Source organism: Saxophila tyrrhenica (assembly GCF_035928015.1).
Source record: "Saxophila tyrrhenica strain CCFEE 5935 chromosome Unknown scaffold_13, whole genome shotgun sequence".
Classification (NCBI taxonomy): Eukaryota; Fungi; Ascomycota; class Dothideomycetes; order Mycosphaerellales; family Extremaceae; genus Saxophila; species Saxophila tyrrhenica.
Window position 1 is genome coordinate 454,354 of NW_027041745.1, and position 20,384 is coordinate 474,737.

Genomic DNA, 20,384 nt, shown 5'->3' on the forward strand with positions numbered 1-20,384 from the left:
GAGACCAGATCTTTGAGTGTGTTGTTGGAGAATTGCGCCTTCTGAAGATTCAAGATGCTGTTGTTGTCCCAATCCAAGTTCCACTTGTTTAGGCGAAGCGTCATCAACGTCACGTGCTCAAATCTGTACATTTCAGGCACACTTTCACAGTTCTGGCGTTCAAATGCAAGAATGCTTTTTGAGTGGGGAGGAGACCACCGCGGACTCAAAGTGTGGCATACTCAGGGTAATTCCACTCTGGACATTCTGCATCTACATCATAACAACACTCCTGGGTATCCCAAAGCACGCTGAACGCCGCACTAAACGCCCCGCCCATTCGCCCATGTTCAGTTCAACAGCTTCATCTAGATTCCTTTGAGCGCACCCGGCTAGCCGTCATCCACCTCCATCCCATCCAGCGGCGCAAGGAAACCTGCTTCCTCGAAGTCATCCCCACCAACAATCCGCACAGCACCTCCCGAAGCAGTCCCCTTCAAGTTGGCCATAGGCCTCCCAGCAGGTAGCGCTTGCTGCTCCATCGCTTCTGCCACCTCCACCTCGTCGAAGAACGCATCCATCTCCTCTTCCGCCTCCTCCTCGTAGCCACGCTTCCTGCTCGGTGCCGCTGGCGACGAGCCAAGAGACAGATAACTGCTTTGTGTAGACGAAAGCGTACTTTGTGATCCCATCAAGCCCGGCAGACCTTCATCATCCGTCTGCATCGCCGCCGGTGCTGAAGACGTAGGCAGCTCCTGCGCAGCCCATCCCCCAGTTTTGTGCAATCCGCAGAACGGCGTCAATTCTCTGGTACTCCTCGTATTCGTATTGCTTCTTGCAGGCGCTGCCGGCGGCGCAGTACTAGGGAACGGGAATCCTTGTGCTGGCAGTGTTTTGTGCGTCTTGTAGCCCTCTGGAACCGATTTGCGCACGCGCATTCCTACGCTCAACAACGAGGCTTGAGTGTCGGCTGGTAGTGGTGGTGAAAGTGGCGATTGGGATGGTCGTAGCTGTTCAAGCGTGGTGCCATTCGCGCTCCGGTTGTTGAAGTAAGAAGTGATTGAAGGTTGGTACTGGCGTTTGCGAACGTGGCCGTTGGAGGATGTGGTGGCCATTGCTCGGGTTGGGTATTTCGGTGCTGTTCTGTTCGGCGATGGGCGTACGCATTCAGGCGCGCAGGTTGTTGGCGTTATGCTACCATACACATAGAAAGAACAAAGGAAATGGACAGCCGATCTGTTCGAGATTCGCGAGACGCGGAAGGCACGCGTTGAGAGATCGTTCAGGCGCTTGGGCCTCTTTACCTTACAATCACTTGCCCTTGATATCCAGAAGCTCAAAGGAACATGCCTCCCAGATTGCGCTTCAATCAACAGCAGGTAATCTGAGCGCTTTCACTGCCTCTACTGTTCGCAAACCGAAATGCAGCGAGACGTCGTCGCGGCGGAAATGGGCAGTCGCGGAAGAGCAAAGAGCGAGCGGGCTGGACCCTTGTCTCATCAAAGTCTCGCCACTGCGTCCGTCGACTTCCTAAGATTACCTTTTCGATAGGAGAAACACTGCAACCCGATCTCACCGACTATACATACACGAACCAGCCACATTCTTGGACTTCCAACGCGTTGCATTCACCGAGCCATAGACCCGAACAGCGAAACTCGCAGTTGGATATCCGAAAGCCGCACTGCGACCCTACGAACCATGCCAGGTCGGACTCTCCCGACTCTGCCTTCTGCAGAAGTCGCGGCGCACAACACCGAGAAGTCCTGCTATGTGACGGTCGGCACGAAGGTCTACGACATCACAGACTTTCTAGAAGATCATCCCGGCGGCGGCGACCTCATCCTCCAGTATGGCGGGCAAGATGTCAAGGAGGCAATGGAGGACCCGATCTCACACGCGCATTCAGAAGCGGCTTGGGAAGTGCTGGATGATTGCCTGATAGGATTCGTCGCGACGGAGAAGGTCTTGAACGCCGTGATGAAGAGCTCGGATCCGTTCGCGGTGCTGCCTATGGAGCCAGGTTCGCAGGGGATGCGGGAGTTGGAGAAGACAGACAGTGCTGCGGCAGACGAAGTGAAGGCGCGGGATCAAGCTGTGATGAATGGTGTCGAGGACAGCGACAAGACGGTGTACGAGACCACGGGCATGAGCTCGGCAGACGACCTGAGCAAGGAGACGGACCCGACGCAGGACTTCAAAAGGCACAAGTTCTTGGATCTCAACCGGCCGCTGCTGATGCAGGTGTGGAACGGCGGCTTCAGCAAAGAGTTCTATCTGCAGCAAGTCCATCGACCGCGACACTACAGGGGTGGCGACAGCGCGCCTCTGTTTGGCAACTTTCTTGAGCCCTTGTCGAAGACGCCCTGGTGGGTGGTACCGACCGTATGGCTACCTCCTGTCGTGTACGGCACCTACCTAGCAAGCCAGAACTTGCACCCTATGGCACTCCCCGGGTACTGGGTCTTCGGGCTCTGCTTCTGGACGATTACGGAATATGTTTTGCATAGATGTCTCTTCCACATCGACCAGTACCTGCCCGACAACCGCGTCGCTCTGACCGCCCACTTCCTCCTCCACGGCATCCACCACTACCTTCCCATGGACCGGCTGAGACTGGTCATGCCGCCTACGCTCTTCATCGTGCTGGCCACCCCCTTCTGGCATCTGGCACACACGATCTTTTTCTACAACTGGTATGCTGCTGTGGCGGCGTACTGCGGTGGCATCTTTGGTTACGTCTGCTACGATCTCACCCACTACTTCCTCCACCATAAGAAGTAAGCCATCCTTCCCTCGCCATCTCACTGAGTTCATGTGTGCTGACAATGTTTCCAGCCTACCTCTCCACTACCGCGAGCTGAAGAAGTACCACCTCCAGCATCACTTTATGGATTACGAGAACGGCTTCGGTGTCACGAGCAGATTCTGGGATCGGGTATTTGGGACTGAGCTGCCGCCACCACCCATGCCGAAGGTGTTGAAGACGCAGTAATGTGCATAGCGTTGTATGAGAGCATCGGGAGGCGTTCTATGAGGGAAGTACTGGTCAGGCACGTTTAGAGGATAGACAAATAGTATAATGCCTAATGGTGATACTGTACAAGAACTTGTCTTCTGTGTCTGCTTCTCGTCTTTTGAAACTGTCCATCGAGTCACGTGCTGATCCTCGACTTCTGTCGCTCCGGACACGACTTTAATCCACCTCAAGTGGATTTCAGCTTTTAACGACTTCAGCTCATCAAACTCTTCCACCCGCACACCTGCATCTTCGCACAATCACGCGCAGAAGAGGTGTCGACACAAAGTGTCGAGTATATTGACTCCGCGACATCAGGCAGGTGAACACGCCTCTTTGCTGTCACAGTTCACTTTCGGATCGAAGCCCCACGAACGTTCTCACAGAGTCACAGCTACCCGCGACCTCACTCAGGTGACAGCGCGACAGAAACGCACTCTCACTTCGCAGATCACTTTCACACCCACCACCTCCTCGCTACACACCTGTGAGCCAACACACATCATTACAAGAAGCATTCACCGTCAAGATGCAGTCGCCACTCGACAGCAACAGCGACATCCAGCGAAGCGTCGAGGCCATGCTCGAGGAGGAAGAGCTCAAGCACAAGGCCAGAGCCGCCGGCAACGTCAAGAAGGAACCACGCGAGTTCGAGTCCTACGGCAAGCTCTTCGACCAGACCAAGGACTTCGTGCCGCTCGAAGACAGCAGCAGTAGCGACCCACGCAGCGATGGACGCGATCGGGGTGGCCGTCAAGGGTCTCACAACAAGAACAGGTATTCCACCGAGCGAGAGGAGAACGACGAACGGCGATCCCGCAGGTCTCGAGACTTGGCTGATGACGATGATGTCAAGGGGAACGTGAAGGATGGCAGCGAAAAGGGCAGTGCTAACGGAAGTGTCCGTAGTAGGAACAGGAGCAGGAGCCCTGGCCGCTACGATCGCCGCGACCCAGCCAACTATCGCCAGCGCGATCGCCTCGACTCTTATCAGCCATCCGGCGGCCGTAGAGAGCGCGAAGAGACCGACAGCTATCGCCCAGGCAGTAGTGGCGGACGCTCAAGGTACCGTGACGACTACCGCGATCACCCCCGCGACCGCGACCGCCGTGATCGCGACAGGTACCACTCTGACCGCGACAACCGTCGCCCCTCCCACTCTCACTCCCACGGAAGCAAGAGGGCGCCAGAGCCTACTGATGATGAGAAAGACAGGCGCACCGTGTTCTGTCAACAGCTCGCCTCAAGTCTCAAAGAACACCAGTTCCACGAGTTCTTTGAGCAGGTCGGACAGGTGATTACGGCTCAGATCGTGAGGGATCGCATTAGCAACCGCAGCAAGGGGTGCGTCCAACTCTATTCCACTTGGTTTCGATCGTTTACTGACCATATCGCAGTGTTGGCTACGTCGAGTTCAAGGAGGAAGAGTCGGTGCCGAAAGCCATCGCACTGACCGGCCAGAAACTGAACCGCGTCCCAATCATCGTTCAGCTCACGGAAGCAGAGAAGAATCGCCAAGCCAAGACCACTGAAGGCACGGCCACCCAGTCGAACGGCGTCCCGTTCCACCGTCTCTATGTCGGCAACATCCACTTCTCTATAACAGAGGGAGACCTCCGCGACGTCTTTGAGCCGTTCGGGGACCTGGAATTCGTGCAACTGCAGAAAGAGGAGCAAGGACGCAGCAAGGGCTATGGTTTCGTACAGTAAGTCGAGCGTCGTATGCCAATTGGGTGAGCAGCGCTGACCGCAATCTCCAGGTTCGTCGACCCGACCAAGGCCAAGGAAGCGCTCGAGCACATGAACGGCTTTGAGGTCGCCGGCCGCCCCATTCGTGTCGGGCTTGGCAACGATAAGTTCACGCCTGAGTCCACCCAGTCGCTCCTTCAGCGTTTCGGCGCTCAAGCTCCTCAACAGGGTTCCCAGTTCTCTGGCATGGGCGGACGCGGCGCTCACGCTGGAGGCACTGCCAACTTCGACCGCGCGAGTGGCAAGGAAGCTCAAGAGAAGACCGGTGGCGCCAGTGCGCTCGACGACTCGGACGTGGCAGGTGTTAGCTTCTCCAACTACAGCCGTGATTCATTGATGCGCAAGCTTGCTAGGACCGACGAGCCGGAGCAGAAGATCGCCGTCAAGGCTCCGCCGAAGAAGGCACCAGTCGAGCAGACGACCAAGACTCGCTGCGTGTTGATCAAGAACATGTTTGACCAGGCCGAGTATGTCCCCCTTTCCCCAATCTACTTCATGTCCACGCTCACATCATCGTTACAGGGAAGAAGCGTCCAACCCCGGAGGCTGGCAGAAGGAGCTCACCGACGACGTCAAAGAGGAATGCGACAAGAAGTATGGCGTCGTCGTCCACATCGCCGTCTCCCCGAACTCCGACGAAGGCGAGGTGTACGTCAAGTTCGACCGCATGGAGGGTGGCGAGAACGCGATCCGCGGCCTCAATGGGCGTCGCTTCGCTGGGAGGGTGCTGTCTGCGCAGTACGTGGTCGATCACATCTACAACATGATGTTCCCGGCTGCTTCGAACAAGTAAGTACCGTTGCGTGACTCGTCTTTCGTGTGATGTGGGACTGGCATGGCATGGCAGACGGGCAGGCGATGGGAACGGTGGACGGGCAGCAGGAGGGAAGGATGGAGCGTTGATTGATGGATGCATGGAGTGTGGTGAATCGAAGCGTGGCGTGTTTGTGGACGGAAGCAAGCTGTTTGGGTGGATGGAAGATGTGAAGAGTCAAACTGGGATGGGCTTGGTCATCTGGGCGGACTTCTCACAGCGCATCGGCACTGTCAATGTTTCATGGCGTTTTACGGCGGGTTGGGAAGACAGGAACTGCACAGGTCATCAGCGGCGGACTCATCATGCTCTCTGGTCAGAATACTGCGAAGGGTCTTTGTGTAACAGCAGGTTCAGCTCGACCAATCAAGGACGACCTTCCGAATGAAGTCAGGTCACGTACTCATGCACTCGCTCACCTTTTTACGCTCTTCCTTCGTTGCTTTTCTTCTTCCTTGACACGACTACACTCATCACTACCTTTGCTCCACGAATATCACCACATCGCTATCCAGTCAGATTCGTCGGAACACATCACCATCACCAGCAGTGAGTTTCACCCTTCCCCCGTGATGCTGATTGTCGCAGTCACATGAAGTGACGACACTGAAGCTGGAACCTCACTGACGGTGCAAGCAGTTCTTTTGCAAGACGGCCACTCTTCTTCGCAACATCATCCTTCTCGCAGGACGCAGGTTTGTTCGCCTTGTTTGTCATTCGCCCTTTCATCCACCCCCTTCACTGCACTATCTGGTGGCGGCATGGCCGGCATGGAGAAGAAGAAAGACGGCGGCGGCTTCGGTGAGGGTGGCGGTTACGTTGTGGCGGACTACAGTGGTGTTGGCGGCTACGGCGTTGAAGTGAATGGAGGAGGCGCTGCGGTGTATGGCGGTGGCGGGTGAGTCTGGCTCTTGACTTTCACCCACGTGACGTCACAGTGCTGATGAAGTGGCAGATTTCCTCAGTATCGAGCTGGTGCGGGTGCTGGAGTGGGAGGGAGTTTCGGTGGTGGTAATCAGTGAGTGATTTAGGACTTCCTCATGATTTGTTTTCACGTTTTGCTGACCGCGGTGCAGAGTCTTCTGCTTTCCAGCCATGTACAACAGCGCGCCAAAGCAGGCCAGTTTGAAAGGTCTCGGCTCTGGCATCGCGGACATCGGCCAGCAGCTCAGTCAAGCAGTCAAGCCTCAAGACGGTCAGCACGTCGGCCAGCAAGTGAAGCCTCAAGTCGACCAGCAGGTCGGCGAGCAAGGCGTTCCAGTGTCGATGTGGTCCATGCGCAGCGGATGCTCTGAGAACGACGACTTCTACTTCCCGACGCCCGCTCAAGCTGCCCGCGAGAAGTACCTGGCACGCAAGGCCGAAGAGAAGAGGAAGCGGTCGCCGGAAGAGAAGAGACAGGCTTCGTTCGAGAAGCACCAGAAGAGGATTTCAGATGAAGAGAAGAAGAAGCAGAAGAACAAGTCGTCGGCCAACAACGTCGTCACGAACTCCGTCACGAACTTCAAGCAGCACGCGGTGGCGACTCAGCAGGCTCCGCTCCTGCAAGCCACTGCTGCACAAGCCGGCACTCGTGTCCAGAGCGAAAACACCAGCAAGGACAACGCTGCCTTCTACCAGCAATACGTCAAGACTCTGATCGTGAACCACGTGACCGAGCTCACCGAGAAGGAGTGCCAGCTCATGAGCGCCCAACAGGCGATGACTGCGAAGAACAAAGCCATCGAGGAGCTCTCAGCACGCATGTCAATGCTTGAACAGCACGTGCTCTCTCAACAAGCGCACATCTCGATGATGCAGACACCGCAGACGATCGTGTACCACCCTGCGCCTGTCTATGGACATACTCCATCTACTATCGGCCCCAACGAGTCGGTATCGGTCGCCCGTGTGAACCATTCGAGGCTTGAGCAGCAAGCACAGCAGTACCAACGGCCAACCTCACGCACGCCAGACACTGCTGACGACACAGCCTCCGCATCGCACCGCACTCCATCGTCCGACTTGACCAAAGTCTCTCCGTCCACGAATCCGTTCCTGACGAAGCCACACTCGTGCGACGACGTCTTCGGCGGCACCTCTCCACCAACAGTGGCACTCACACCCGGCGCCTGGAGCCCAGCTGCAGAGTTCGCGAAGAAGCCCCTCCCAGAGCTCCTTTCGTCCTGCTTCAAGAAGGTCGAGGCCTCTCTTCACGCCCTTCCAATCGAGCCCATCCTCCCAAATCACGGCCACCGCCTCTCCGGCCCGGAGTTCGAGATCTGGAAGCTAGCGCAAGAGCACCTCCAGAACAACAGAATGGCATCCATTCAGATGGAAACCCACGAGGAGCGCTACTGGCTCATGCTCGGCATGCTCTCCCAAGAAGTCGTCAAGCAGATCTTCAACGACTCCATCCTCGGCCACTTCCCAGGCCGCCACGCCCAAGAGTTCGTCCAGCTCTGGGCCGAAGAGCAAGACCTCCGCCGCCCGCAGAACCCGCGCTGCATCGATCTCATGCACCGCCACAAGCTCGCCGAGACCCGCGTCGACCTCGCCAACACCATCGTCAAGATGCCCGGCTTCTGGAAGTGGGTCCAGACCTTTGCGGCCGACAAAACCGACGCCATCATCTCCATCTACGCCCCGGCCTTCCAGCGCAACCACCTCAACACCCTCCACGCCCGCCTGCACAAAGCCGTCGTGGAAGCCACCAAGATCGCCATCCGCATGCGTCAGGAGCCGATGATCTTTGAGATCTTCTTCCCGCGCCACGGCATCGGTTGGGGCTCCAAGTTCATGGTGCACCGCAACAAGGAGCTCGTGGGCCAGGAGATCTCGGACGAGAAGTGTCCGTATGTGGTGAGGTGCACGGCGTTGCCGTTGGTGAAGTATAAGTGGTTTGGAGAGAACACGGCGGATCCGGTCGTGTTGCACAAGGCGGAGGGGACGGTCGGGGATCGCAAGACGAATTTGCGGCCGAATAAGCAGAGGGTGCGTCAGTGAGGGTGAGTGTACGGCCATCATGCGACATCAACAACTACCATCGCGACGACGGACTGTTACGACTACTATTGTGCGACAACTGGCATATCAGCGCCATCATCGAAGAAGCGTTGCGAACGCCGCAGCACAACAGCTCTCATACCAGCATCTTTATCGAAACGTCTCGAACATCGAAGGAGCGCATCGACTTCCAGCAGCGCATCCAGACGGTCACTGACAGCTTTCACACACGAGAAGGTGTCTGAGCAGCTATCTTGTAGACAGCTCGTGGCCGTCTGTATGCATGCATCTCGAACGCGCATACTCGTTTCCAGGGCCGCATGAACCGGCATATGACCTTCCGGACACATGTGGCGGTGGAGAGGGGTTTTCGAGACAGTCAACGGCGTTCTAGGTGGTCTTTTCAGAAAACAGCATATCTTAAGAAAATGTGTGTGACAGAACCACGTCTGTTTCACGTGCCAATATTGAGCTGCCGTGTGGTTAAGCATATACATGAAAAGATACGTAAGATGTCCGGCTTGAATAACCCTCAACCTCCGCCAACCTCAACATCCACCTAACCGTGGAACTGTCCAACAACACACTGCTTCACAAGCGGCTGGTCCGTCCACGAGTTCCCATTCTGCGTCGGCGTCTCACCCAGCACATAGCTCGCGTCAAAGTTGCCAGCCGACCAGCCGGTCCACCCAAGGTACACATCCCCGTACTTGTTCATCGTAGCGAACTGCTCACACAAAGCCTTCAAACAGCTCGCCTCGTTCGCCCCACCCCCGGTCTCCGTCAGAATCGCCTGCCTCTTCTCCTTGCGCAACCAATCACCCAGCGTCGTGAACGCCGCGACATTGTTGGTCGTGCACTCGGCGTGCGTGCCGCTGTTGTCACTGTCGAGGTACTTGTGCACGTCGAAGATGAGGTTCGTCGTGCTGCCGTCGGGGTTGGTGACTTTGCTGAGGGCGGCGCCGGAGCCGTTGTCGAGGAAGGCTTCGGCAGACGCATAGTTGGTGCCGGGGAGGAGGATCTTTTGGGAGGTGGCGCCGGCTTTGCGGATGGCGGTGACGGCAGCTTGGACGGAGGTCGCCCAGGTGCCGATGTCGAGGTCGTGGGGTTCGTTCATGATGCCGAAGGCGATTTTGGACTGGGACTTGTACTTGGTCGCCAGCTGGGACCATAGGTCGGCGAATTGGGCGTTGGTTGGCCCGCCCTGGCCAATGACTTGGCCGTTCCAGCGTGCGTAGTTGTGGATGTCGATGATACAGAGCTCGGCGCCAGAGCTCAAGCAGCCTTGCATGAGCTTGTCGTATTTGCCGAAGTTGGTGGAGTCGAGGTTGCCGATCTGGCCGTTGACGAGGTATTGCCAGCCGACGGGGAGACGGAGGGTGTTGAGGCCGTCATCGTTGACGAAGTGGTCCATCTGGGCCAGACCGTTGGAGTCGGTAGGCGGGTATGCTCCAGACACAGTGCAGGTGCCGTCGGTGCCGCATCCGAAGTCAAAACCGGCGATGTTTACTCCAGCGTATGGCACACCGCTACCACTACCGCCAGTTGGAGAGCTAGTCTGCTGGGTGGTTGTCGGCTTGGTCGTCGTTGGCTTAACGGTAGTTGGTTTGACTGTCGTCGCTTTGGCCGTTGTCGGCTTAGCGGTCGTAGTCGGCTTGTGGGGCTTCTTGGTAGGCTTTTTGGTCGGTTTGTGGTGTTTAACGGTCGTCTTAGTAGGCTTGGCCGGGCCAGAGGACGGGATGCATTGAGCATAGTATTCGTTGGTTGTGTGGCAGGTATAGCCCGAGACACACTTGGTGCTGCCGGTGAATCCCTTGCCACCACACTGCCCCCATCCTTGTTGCTGAGCGATTGCAGTGCCAGCTGCCGCCGTCAACGCGAGAAGTGCTGCCTTCATCTTGAGTTTGGTCGGTTGGAAAGAATGTGATGCGTGAAACGAGTGGCACGCTGTTGTAGTAAGGAGTGGAGTGAAGTCACAGACTTCAAGAAGACAAGCTCGAGAGAACGGCAAAGGTCAAGGCCTGTGAAGAAGGTGCTGAGAGAAGAGAAGGACCTTGGCAGACCTTATACTTGCCCGTTGAAATGAGTGGGAAGCCATCGTTCCGCAAGATGTAACCGAGATGGTGCACAGGCGTCGCGTGTAGAGTAGATCTGTCTCGAGATAGAGTCTGGATGGCGCTACGATCTAGCATCCTGGTGGGGATATCGTGGTTTGACAGCAGTTTTGGGATCGCTTACGGTGATTTGGAAGGCTTGCATGTTTCTAGATGGCCCGCACCGGCGCATGTGCCAACTTGAAACAGATCCGTAGAGACGCTGCCAGAGGGATCTACCAGCGTGGCCTAGGATCTTTCTTTGCTGATCATATGAGTTCTAAGATGTTGTTCTTGGAGGCCAAGGTGGCTCGCATATGCAGGCTGCCATGTCCCATGGACGATAAGAAACCAGCGTATCGTGGTCCAGGCCGTGTCGGAGGATGACATCCTTCATCAAAACAAGGGGTAGCGGCGTGGGACCTGGGCTGAAACCGCCCAATGTGGAAAGTGCTTTCATCTCGTCTCCATGCTTCCGCAAAGATCCGTTCGCTCCATCTATGGCGAGCGTCAAGAGACGTCACCTGCGTGTGTCTGTAAATGGACGAGATGGCGACAAACGGCTGTCACATGTAAGTGTACGAGAAAAGAAGTAAAGGGTGTGTCGATGCAAGGTAAGCCGAGCGTGGCAGGAGGGGTTGAAGTCAAAACCAATGTCGACCTCACCTCTTGACCTCACGTGAACATCTTCACGGTTATTCTCGAAACACCCGTAGAACGATACTGATCTCATCGGTGTCTTGCGAGTCTGCCACGAACCGTGCGATAACGAGAAGGCGCTGGTATACCTCAACGACAGCACACGATGCCTCAGAAGCTCAAGCTAGCCGTCTCCCAATCCCGCAGTCTCGCCAATGTGAAGCAGACACTCGCCGATCTCGAGAAGACCACAAAGAATGCAGCATCACAAGGCGTCGATCTGATCCTCTTCCCAGAAGCCTACCTAGGCGGCTATCCGAGACACTGCTCGTTCGGTGCAGTAGTAGGCCAGCGAAGTGATGAGGGCCGGGAACAATATCTACAATACTTCAAAGGCTGCCCCGACCTGGGGGACACCCCAGCGGGAGCAAGAGATGACTGGGTCGACCGAAAGCTGCCGGTAGCGAAGGGCCAGGAACACCGGGGTGATGGCACGAGAGAGACGTTGGAAAGAATTGCTCGCGAGACTGGCGTCTTCATTGTCACTGGCCTTGTAGAAAGATGTGGAGGGAGTCTTTACTGCGCGGTGCTGTACGTTTGTCCAAAACAAGGCTGTCTGGGCAAGCGTAGGAAGGTCATGCCCACTGGATCCGAACGACTAGTATGGGCACAGGGTTCGCCGTCAACACTACGTGCCGTCACTACGACGATCAAGGGAGTAAGGCTTTGCATGGCGTCCGCGATTTGCTGGGAGAACATGATGCCCCTGCTGCGATATAGCTTGTACTCGCAAAACGTTAATCTTTGGCTCGCACCTACAGCTGATGCACGCCCGACCTGGTGGCCATTGATGCAGACGGTTGGTAGTGAAGGGCGGTGCTTCGTGCTGAGCGCCATCACGTGCGTCAAGAAGAAGCATCTTCCTGCTTGGACGTATGGCATTGAAAAGAGTGCACCGACAGTGGTCCAGGAGAAGAGCATGAACGGCGCTGCGTCTCCTCCACCTACTTCTCCTACTCGGCATAAACGAAGGAGCTCGACTTTCACTTCCGAGAACCATGAAATTGTCCTCCCGGCAGTGGACGAGAACGCCAGCCAGTCGAAGTCGGCGCTCACTGATGGTTCAGGCGAAGAGTTCGCATGCAGAGGCGGGTCTTGCATCATTGGACCTATGGGTGATACTAAAGTCGAGCCGCTGTGGGAGGTTGAAGATGGCGGTCTCTTGATACACGAGGCTGATTTCGAAGACTGCGAGCGCGGACGTCTGGATCTGGACGTTGCTGGAAGTTATTCGAGGAACGATGCGTTCCATTTGACGGTTGATGGGCTGGACATCACGCCTCCGCCATAGTTATGCACTCCGCAATATTGCTGGCTACCCTGTACGACTCCAAATCACCAAGTGAGAAAAGGGCAGTAAGTGACTTTCAAACATTGCATTGGCTATCGATACTTCTACTCAAGGAATGCAACAATGTCCCAACAGCAGCCCAAACAGAACTCCAAGCATGTCGAACGCTGAACTGCACAGCAGCAGCAATAAGCAATAATCAACGGCCAACGCCAACAAAACAATACAATTGTCCTCCCAATACCTGCTTGTCACCAATCCTGATCTTACAAGCCCATCTCCACATCCTCGGACCCAGCTTTGGCTGCACTGTCATTGTGCACCAAGCCGCTTCCGCTTCCGCCTCCAGCCTTCTGTTCCTGTATGTTCACAGTCGACAGCAGCTCGCGGCTCCGCTGCTGCATATCTTGCTTCCACTCTGCCTTCGTCTTCGACCCAGCTCCTTTGGCCGCCTCTGCAGACTGGTTGGTGACGTCTACGTCCATCTTGTCGAGCACTTCTCCGCCGGACTTGCTCAGCGCCACCTCGTGCTGCAGGCGCTCTATCGCTTCCTTCCTCTCCGCCCGACGCCGAGCATTGAATGCCCGAATGTCAGCCTCCGTCCTAAGCTTCGTGGACTTCCTAGCCTGCGTGGGCTTGACGAAGATTCCGTCCGCGAAATTCTCATAAGCACCACGGCGGCTTGTGCAAGCAGAGCACCTCTCAAAGTTTGTCTCGCCGTGGCAGGATGGGTGAAGCCACTTTTCGCAGTCGGCGCACTGCTCGAGTCCTTCTCCCGTCTCGAGTTCGCAAGTAGCGCAGTGGCGTTCCTCCTCGAAGTAGGTGCCATCAGCTTGAATGCCGCGCGCATTGTTGCCGTCGAACTCATCGTCCTGATCGCCATCGCCGTAGTCTTCGCGAGCTCGAGGGAGCTGCTGCTCGTTGTCGAGGCCCTCCGAAACAGTAACGCCATCCTCTTCTGCCAACATGCGCTCGTAGTCACCGGCTGGCATGCTTGACATGGCTGAGTGCTTCTTGCGCGTCGTCGACTTGCCATACGACCACGGCTTCAGATCGCTCTTGCCGACCTCCAGCCTACGATGATCCGGACCGTCCTCCACAGAGCCGCCCAAGAAGTTCTGCTTTGGCCGGAGTCCGAACTTCAAAGCGTCCGTGCCATCGGTCTTCAGCCGCTGAACCTCTTTGGGCAGACGCGACAGCAAGGCTGCAGCCTCGAGCTCGTCTTGGTATGCGTACCCGGCATGGATCTTTGAACGGGTCCTCATGTGTCTACCGGCCTCGCTCGCGACCAGCTTCATTAGGGCAGGATCAGCCTCGATGAGTTTGTTGAGCTGTCGGAGATCCTCGTCGCGGTCGAACTTCTTGGGTTTGCGTGGCGCTTTTTGTACGCGGGCGGATGAGCCGAATCGCTCGCTTGGAAGTGCCATGCGCTTCTCACTGGCCCGGCCTTCACCTTCAGGAATGAACAAGCTGTCCTTCCTCGCTGGTGCCTTTCCCTTGTTGACCTTCCTCTGTGCATGGGGAAGGAAAGGGCCTCGATACGAAGTTGTAACTCGAGACGCAGCGTTGCGCTTGGGACGCGAGCAGGCGTAACAACCGATCGGTGCTCCGTACGCTTCGGTGATTGCTTTGGCAGAGAGCTTGCACGACGATCCGCACTGCCTGGGATGGGTGGTAGTTGTCATGTGCCCACAGGCCAGCATGTGTTGCTGCGGGAGGCTGCGATATTGATCCCAGCAGACTGTTGGCGCTTCGATCGTGTCCCCGAAGCCGGTCTCGCTTTCCACGCGCTTGGTGGTGGCACGCTGAGTAGGCGCAGACAAGAACGAGGAGGATGGCGTCGCCTGAGATACTTCTTGGTTCGAGGCGGGTGCCGGTCGGTGAGCCAGACTGAAGGTTCCAAATGTCATCGCTGGCCTAGTTGGATCGTATTGCTCGGGCGCGGCGGTGGAGGCCGGGTCGTAAGCGACTGGTTTGGGTGCTGGCGCTGGGGTTGGCGCTGTGGCCGCCGCCGTCGCTTTGGCCAGCTCTGCCTGGAGCCACGACGTGGAGCCGACCGGGCCGTGCGACGCTGCCGACGCAGAGGGAATGGGGTTGTAGTGTTGTTGCGGTGGCGCGTAAGGGAGTGGGCGCGACGTCCGGACCGGGAGCGAGAAGCTGGAAGTGTGCTGTGCGATCTTTGGCGTATTGCCGACCGATGGAGGATCGTATCTCTCGTCCGAATCAACTGGCTCTGTCTTCATCGCGGGAGACTGGGCTTGCGGAGCCATGGTATTGGGTGTGTAGGTGGGATCGTGGCCCGCCATCGCCGCGGTCGTCTGGTTGTTGTTCGGTGTGGTTTGCGGGCGGCTCTGTGCGTGGGTCTGGAGTCGTCGAGGGAGCGTAGGAAGTGGACAAGATGGTTGTCGCAGCTGTTGTGTGGACAGCAAGAAGCCAAGTTGGCCGGGGGGGCGCGTTGCTATTTAGCGCGTCAGCAAGGGAAACCGTGAATCGCAATCAACACGACGCGGGCTAGGCGACGAGGCGGCAGTTGAACGTGTGAAGTTCGTTTGACACTTCTTTCAACAAGGCGATTGTGAAGTTCACCTCTGGTCAAGGAGCCCCAAAATGCATTGTTTACGCTGCCAAGACATTATGTGCTTCGCTAATCGTCATTCGCCGAATTGGGAAGGAGGGAAGTCCCGCTGCGCATACCTCAGGCAGGCATTTTCACGTGCTATTATACTTGTTGCATGTTGCTGGTATATACGACATACTGTCAAACTACCCGATCTGTCAGTATCATCCTGTCCATGCCAGCAGAAACACTTACATCTCAAACTCCCCCCCATCGCCACTCCTCCCCTTGGCCGCCCACCCTCGATGCGCCGCTACAAGCCACCCACCGGCGGCCATGCGCTGGACCTCCGCCCACCCTCGATATCTCCCGAAGCCAGCTCTTTATCGCATTGTAACCAAGGGCTTGTTTGAGCGACAAGAGACATTGTCTCAGCCGAACAAAGACGGGACAGACCTCCAGCCATGCGGAACAGAGATGTCTCGGACAGAGACAGTGTCTCGCAGCAGCGGCGTGCGTCTGTATGATGTCGTGCAGAGAGAGACAGTGACTGCATTGCATGTTAAGAGACTCTAAAGCGCAGATTGTTTGCCTTCTTCCAGATCAGCGGGTGATGTTGTTGTAAGGATGCAGGTCAATCAGTCTCGTATCCAAGCTCCGCCTTCGCGTTTGCCTCGTTGTATGCCCGAGCTGGACACCAAACCGAATCCAGCGCGAATGATCAGCTCGCGAATCCCTTCGAGGCAAGTCACGGCCTTGATGGGCAATCAGCACAACACGCAGTGCGCGCCATGTCCCTCGACCCGCGACTTGCCGCTGAGAAGCAACACCGCACCCACACTGGCTGCGGCACCAAAGGTTGTCATAGCTTCCATCTCACCAACCGCCTCCCCTTATATTGCTGCTCATCTAGGCGACCCTTGCACCCTCGGCGCCCTCGACCACCAGCTATCTTGCGGCCACAAGATCTTGACGCCCCAGCCTGAAGAATGCGCCAGCAACTGCCGCCAACCACGCTCTGCACTCATCAACCCTCGACGTCTGGACCAACCCTTCAACTGCCTCGCCTGCATCACAGAGTCCATCCACAGGAAGCACACAAAGAAGACGCTGGACTTCTGCGACGAGCTCGAGGTGGTAGCGAGAAGTATCGGCAAGCCGGACGCTGCGGCCTGGAAACGGGAGAAGGTTGCGATCGTGGATATGGCGTGGCGGGACCATGCGCTGGAGGAGATCGTGGCGAGGTTGGAGGGCGGGACGGGGTGTTGGGCGTTCTATGTCGATCCGGAGTACGAGGAGTTGGCAGAGGAGGCAGTGCGCCGGAAGATGGAGGCCGGGGAGGTTGAAGAGGTGGCGACGAAGAGCAAGCCGGTCTTTGGACCACTGCCTCCGCCACCGCGAGGAGAAAAGGCCGACTTGAGTCCGCCGCGCTCGTTGTCGCCTTCGTCATCCTCGTCCGGGTCCGGTGCGAGCAGCAGGTCTGGCTCGAGACTGCCGGTGCGGAGGAGATGAAGCTGTAGTAAGTAGAAAGAAAGGGCACATGAGAGTCGAAGGAAAACGCTGCAATCGCTGCGCTTGGTGGCGTATCTATCCAAGTACACAGACACTTTTGTCAAGCTGGAAACTGTACACACTGCAATCCATCAGCATTGACCTGCGCGCGACTCTGCATATTTTGTACTCAACTCCACCCTCCAAACGCCTTGCCAATCGAAACCTCATCCTATACAGCACTATACCCACCCCTTGAGTCCCCTCCCTTCATCCTATCCGCCATGTTGCTTCCCCAGTCCTTGACAATATACGGGATATCCCTAATCGTATCTCCATGCGGAATCAAATCCCATCCTCTCGCGCCATACCGATTGTAGTTCAGCCAGCTCCCGAAGATGATATACGCCGCCACGAGCATGAACAGCACGATCAGGAACCAAGTGAAGAAGCCCCAGCCGCTGCTCTTCTTCGAATCGTCGTCGTCAGGGTCAGGGTTGTCTTTGGCGCTCTCGCAGGCGTACTTGGTCTTCCAGCGCAGGCGAAGGACTTCCATGTCGCCTTCGGGTTTGTAGGAGAGGAATTTGAGGTTCTTGTACTCGTCGGGGTTGGGGAGGTCAGGCCCATCATCGTCGTCATCGTCTTTCCTCTTTGTCATCACACCATATGCTCCTGGATCTGCTAGGCTCATGCCCTCTTCCTTCTCGAAGCCTTCATTCCCGGTAACGCTCTTGTCGCAGATGAACTCGATGATGGCCTTCTGCGGCGTCCCACTCCGCTCATTGGGGTATTTGCCTCCATGCAACTCTACCAGCACACCCTCCTTGTTCTCGCTATTCCCCGCCGCGCCCTTCAGTCTCGTGATCTTCGGATCCATACTCCGGCCGTGGCTCGTCTTGTACTCTCCCGCGATCTCAATAACTTTCTTCACAAACCCCTTGCCAGAGCTGGGGTAATCCCACTCTCTTGCGCACACCTGCGTGCCCGTGAGGCAATTTTCGCCCTTTCCGAGTTTCTCGTCCTTGGGTAGCTTGCCGCAGATGTCCAATGTGAAGGTGGTGTTCTCGATCGAGGGCCGTTCCCACCGGATCCGATGGACTGTCTTGGGGCCGCCGAGCTTCTCGAGGTTCCAAGATGCGCCATCATCGCGGATATGCTTGCAGTCGAAGGTTATGGCAGAGGTCAATGTGGGTAGGAGGAGGAGCGCGGTTTGCCATATGAGAGGCATCTTGGATTTCCGGTTGTGATGCTCCTGGTCGTGCCAGTTGCCGCGGCTCGGTTGATGCGGTGTACCGCTGTTTGGCAAGACGATGTCGTTGGGTTAAGGAGCGACAAGAATCGAATAGAGTCAAGGGTGAGGTTGAGATGTGGTGATGATATGTTTGGTAAGCTCCTGCCTGGAGAAGCTGGAGGAAGCTCGCTGCACCAATGACATTCACGCCTCGTCCCTGTCAATGCCAAGAGCTTGTATACATTCGAAGCGACTACAGCAGCAGGCAGACAGGCGAATTCGTGTACATGAAAAGCAGGGGAGATGAAGTCACTCGTGGTTGGAAGCAGAGCTTTTGTCATTCAGCTACCGACAGCGCCTCGCTACTCAAAGCAGGCAATCCAGTCGGATACTCTCCTCCTTCCCATCATCCGCCTAGTAGAAGAAGCCGATGATCTTGCCCGCGACGTGCTTCCTCCTCGCCTCCTCGTGGTCCATGATGCCGGCGGAAGTGGTGAGGACGATGTAGCCGAACTGACGCGAAGGCAGGAGGTTGACGATCCACTTCTCCATATCCTTCAGCTGGACGTTGAAGCGCGGGCTGATGACACCACACTTGTTGAGACGGCCGTTCAGCTGGATGACGATCTTGCCGTTGCGGTGGTCGTCGACCTCCTCGAACTCGCCGATGTAGCCTGGAAGTAGCTCATGTCAGTGGGATGTCGCGAGAGATTTAAACATGCACTCTTCAGCAAAGTCGTCAGAGGACGTGTAAGATCCTCGTATCTTCAATCTTCCGAGTACTTAAAGGGCGTTGGTCGTGGCGATGATCGAGACCATTGCCTAGTTATCAACCCGGTGTGTCTCTGGTCTTACACGTCTGTGACCTTCGCCGAAGAGCGCGTAAGATGTAGCTGGACATACCGTGCTTCTGCATGACCTGCAAGAACTTGACGATGACCTTGGAGCTCGGGCGGATCAAGACTTGACGCTTGCCGGTCTTCTCGGCGTTGTAGATGCTGTTGAGCGCATCGTTGAGGACCGATGATTTGACCATGTTGGCGGTGGAGATTCTCAAGGCGCGGTGTTTGCGGCGTGAGGTATCTGCGTTATACAATTAGCCTTCAAGAGCCATGACGAGCAGAGAGTGCCCTTCGGTGCATGAGCATCGCGGGTTCTTCAGCTCGGTGTCTCCGGCACAGCAGTGTCGCCGCCATTGCTGGTGGTGATGTGCTGTGCCATGGCTACCCGAAGGGCATCTCTTTCTGTCGGCGACGTACCTCTGATGAGCGGCGAGCTTGTCGGTGGTGGTGGTTTGGTGAAGCTGTTGGCGAAGAAGTTCTTGAAGCAAGCCGGCACATTGAGAATTTCGGCCTTATTAGTGGGCTTGGCAAGGTGGCAGCGTGACATTTGAACTCTGGACCCTCCGGTCCATGCCCCACCACCACTACTTCTTCGCTCTCCAATTTTTCTTGCGACTGCACCAACACAGTCAGAACACCCACACACTCTTTACAGCCCTCTTCACACCTCCAGCAACCGCCAACATGATTATCTACAAGGTGCGGCCACCAATCACCATCCTCGAGGCTACAGCGCACTGCTAGGTGGACTTCCGCATACTAACGGTCTGACAGGACGTGATCACGGGCGACGAGCTCATCTCCGACTCCTACAACATCAAGGAAATCGACGGCGCCGTCTACGAAGCCGACTGCACCAAGATCGCGATCGGTGGTGACAACATCGATATCGGTGCTAACCCCTCGGCCGAAGAGGGCGGCGGCGACGACGTCGACGACACCAAGCAGCAGGTGATCGACGTGGTCTACTCCTTCCGGCTCCAGGAGACGCAGTTCGATAAGAAGAGCTACCTCAGCCACTTGAAGGGGTACATGAAGGCGGTCAAGGAAAAGATGAAGGAGAGGGGCGCCAGCGACGAGGCGGTCAAGGAGTTCGAGACGGGCGCAAGCGGGTACGCGAAGAAGATTGTGGCGAATTTCAAGGACTACGAGTTTTTCATTGGGGAGAGCATGGACCCGGATGGAATGTGAGTGGACAATCTTGCCTGGATCGTGGGGGTACGGTATGCTAATGCGAATGACAGGGTCGTCCTGCTCAACTACCGCGAAGATGGTGTGACTCCTTTCATCACGATCTGGAAGCACGGTCTGAAGGAGGAGAAGGTCTGAGGGACGGGAGAGCATGACACCCAGCATGATACATGGTTCTGTTGCGAAAAGTTGCTTTCAGGCATGACAAGACTGCAGGTGCTCTCGGGCATGTTACGTGTTCTTTCTGCAGCGGATATACTTGATATACGAGTTACGAGGTCGGTTTACTCAAGACTGATCATTTCTTCTGCCTCAGCGTCCAACCTACCATACAGTCCACCCTCCTTCCATCTAGGACTCCAGTCTTACTGCGTGTGCTGATGTCGGCCGTGTTGCTCTCTGCTCTCCTGTCATGCTTTCGTACGCTCGCGTCGAGACCAACA

At 56.5% G+C, this 20,384-nt stretch overlaps 11 protein-coding genes across 11 annotated transcripts; 5 read left to right on the top strand and 6 right to left on the bottom strand.

The window, feature by feature from the left end:
- Nucleotides 1-371: 371 nt before the first annotated feature.
- On the bottom strand, nt 372-1,094 carry LTR77_008173 (uncharacterized protein; the record flags this gene model as incomplete). Its single annotated transcript, XM_064805406.1, has 2 exons — nt 372-607; nt 659-1,094. The coding sequence occupies 2 exons, from the start codon at nt 1,092-1,094 to the stop codon at nt 372-374; spliced, it is 672 nt and encodes a 223-aa protein (XP_064656511.1).
- A 586-nt stretch (nt 1,095-1,680) lies between these two features.
- On the top strand, nt 1,681-2,974 carry SCS7 (fatty acid alpha-hydroxylase; the record flags this gene model as incomplete). The annotated part of the gene is made up of 2 exons (XM_064805407.1): nt 1,681-2,759; nt 2,818-2,974. The coding sequence occupies 2 exons, from the start codon at nt 1,681-1,683 to the stop codon at nt 2,972-2,974; spliced, it is 1,236 nt and encodes a 411-aa protein (XP_064656512.1).
- Nucleotides 2,975-3,527: 553 nt separating this feature from the next.
- Nucleotides 3,528-5,540, top strand: rsd1 (Phosphatidylinositol-3-phosphatase SAC1; the record flags this gene model as incomplete). The annotated part of the gene is made up of 4 exons (XM_064805408.1): nt 3,528-4,342; nt 4,396-4,704; nt 4,759-5,214; nt 5,270-5,540. The coding sequence occupies 4 exons, from the start codon at nt 3,528-3,530 to the stop codon at nt 5,538-5,540; spliced, it is 1,851 nt and encodes a 616-aa protein (XP_064656513.1).
- A 782-nt stretch (nt 5,541-6,322) lies between these two features.
- On the top strand, nt 6,323-8,546 carry LTR77_008176 (uncharacterized protein; the record flags this gene model as incomplete). The annotated part of the gene is made up of 3 exons (XM_064805409.1): nt 6,323-6,459; nt 6,517-6,579; nt 6,638-8,546. The coding sequence occupies 3 exons, from the start codon at nt 6,323-6,325 to the stop codon at nt 8,544-8,546; spliced, it is 2,109 nt and encodes a 702-aa protein (XP_064656514.1).
- A 559-nt stretch (nt 8,547-9,105) lies between these two features.
- LTR77_008177 (uncharacterized protein) lies at nt 9,106-10,443 on the bottom strand (the record flags this gene model as incomplete). The annotated part of the gene is made up of 1 exon (XM_064805410.1): nt 9,106-10,443. The coding sequence occupies one exon, from the start codon at nt 10,441-10,443 to the stop codon at nt 9,106-9,108; it is 1,338 nt and encodes a 445-aa protein (XP_064656515.1).
- Nucleotides 10,444-11,444: 1,001 nt separating this feature from the next.
- On the top strand, nt 11,445-12,629 carry LTR77_008178 (uncharacterized protein; the record flags this gene model as incomplete). Its single annotated transcript, XM_064805411.1, has 1 exon — nt 11,445-12,629. One exon carries the CDS (start codon nt 11,445-11,447, stop codon nt 12,627-12,629), a length of 1,185 nt encoding a protein of 394 aa, XP_064656516.1.
- A 266-nt stretch (nt 12,630-12,895) lies between these two features.
- LTR77_008179 (uncharacterized protein) lies at nt 12,896-14,899 on the bottom strand (the record flags this gene model as incomplete). The annotated part of the gene is made up of 1 exon (XM_064805412.1): nt 12,896-14,899. The coding sequence occupies one exon, from the start codon at nt 14,897-14,899 to the stop codon at nt 12,896-12,898; it is 2,004 nt and encodes a 667-aa protein (XP_064656517.1).
- A 1,561-nt stretch (nt 14,900-16,460) lies between these two features.
- Nucleotides 16,461-17,905, bottom strand: ATG27 (type II membrane protein; the record flags this gene model as incomplete). Its single annotated transcript, XM_064805413.1, has 2 exons — nt 16,461-16,810; nt 16,930-17,905. The coding sequence occupies 2 exons, from the start codon at nt 17,903-17,905 to the stop codon at nt 16,461-16,463; spliced, it is 1,326 nt and encodes a 441-aa protein (XP_064656518.1).
- Nucleotides 17,906-18,322: 417 nt separating this feature from the next.
- RPS22 (40S ribosomal protein S22) lies at nt 18,323-18,944 on the bottom strand (the record flags this gene model as incomplete). The annotated part of the gene is made up of 2 exons (XM_064805414.1): nt 18,323-18,582; nt 18,812-18,944. 2 exons carry the CDS (start codon nt 18,942-18,944, stop codon nt 18,323-18,325), a joined length of 393 nt encoding a protein of 130 aa, XP_064656519.1.
- A 122-nt stretch (nt 18,945-19,066) lies between these two features.
- LTR77_008182 (uncharacterized protein) lies at nt 19,067-19,297 on the bottom strand (the record flags this gene model as incomplete). The annotated part of the gene is given in 2 exon segments (XM_064805415.1): nt 19,067-19,152; nt 19,168-19,297. The coding sequence occupies 2 exon segments, from the start codon at nt 19,295-19,297 to the stop codon at nt 19,067-19,069; spliced, it is 216 nt and encodes a 71-aa protein (XP_064656520.1).
- A 137-nt stretch (nt 19,298-19,434) lies between these two features.
- On the top strand, nt 19,435-20,079 carry LTR77_008183 (uncharacterized protein; the record flags this gene model as incomplete). The annotated part of the gene is made up of 3 exons (XM_064805416.1): nt 19,435-19,449; nt 19,525-19,937; nt 19,995-20,079. The coding sequence occupies 3 exons, from the start codon at nt 19,435-19,437 to the stop codon at nt 20,077-20,079; spliced, it is 513 nt and encodes a 170-aa protein (XP_064656521.1).
- Between the last annotated feature and the right edge of the window lie 305 nt (nt 20,080-20,384).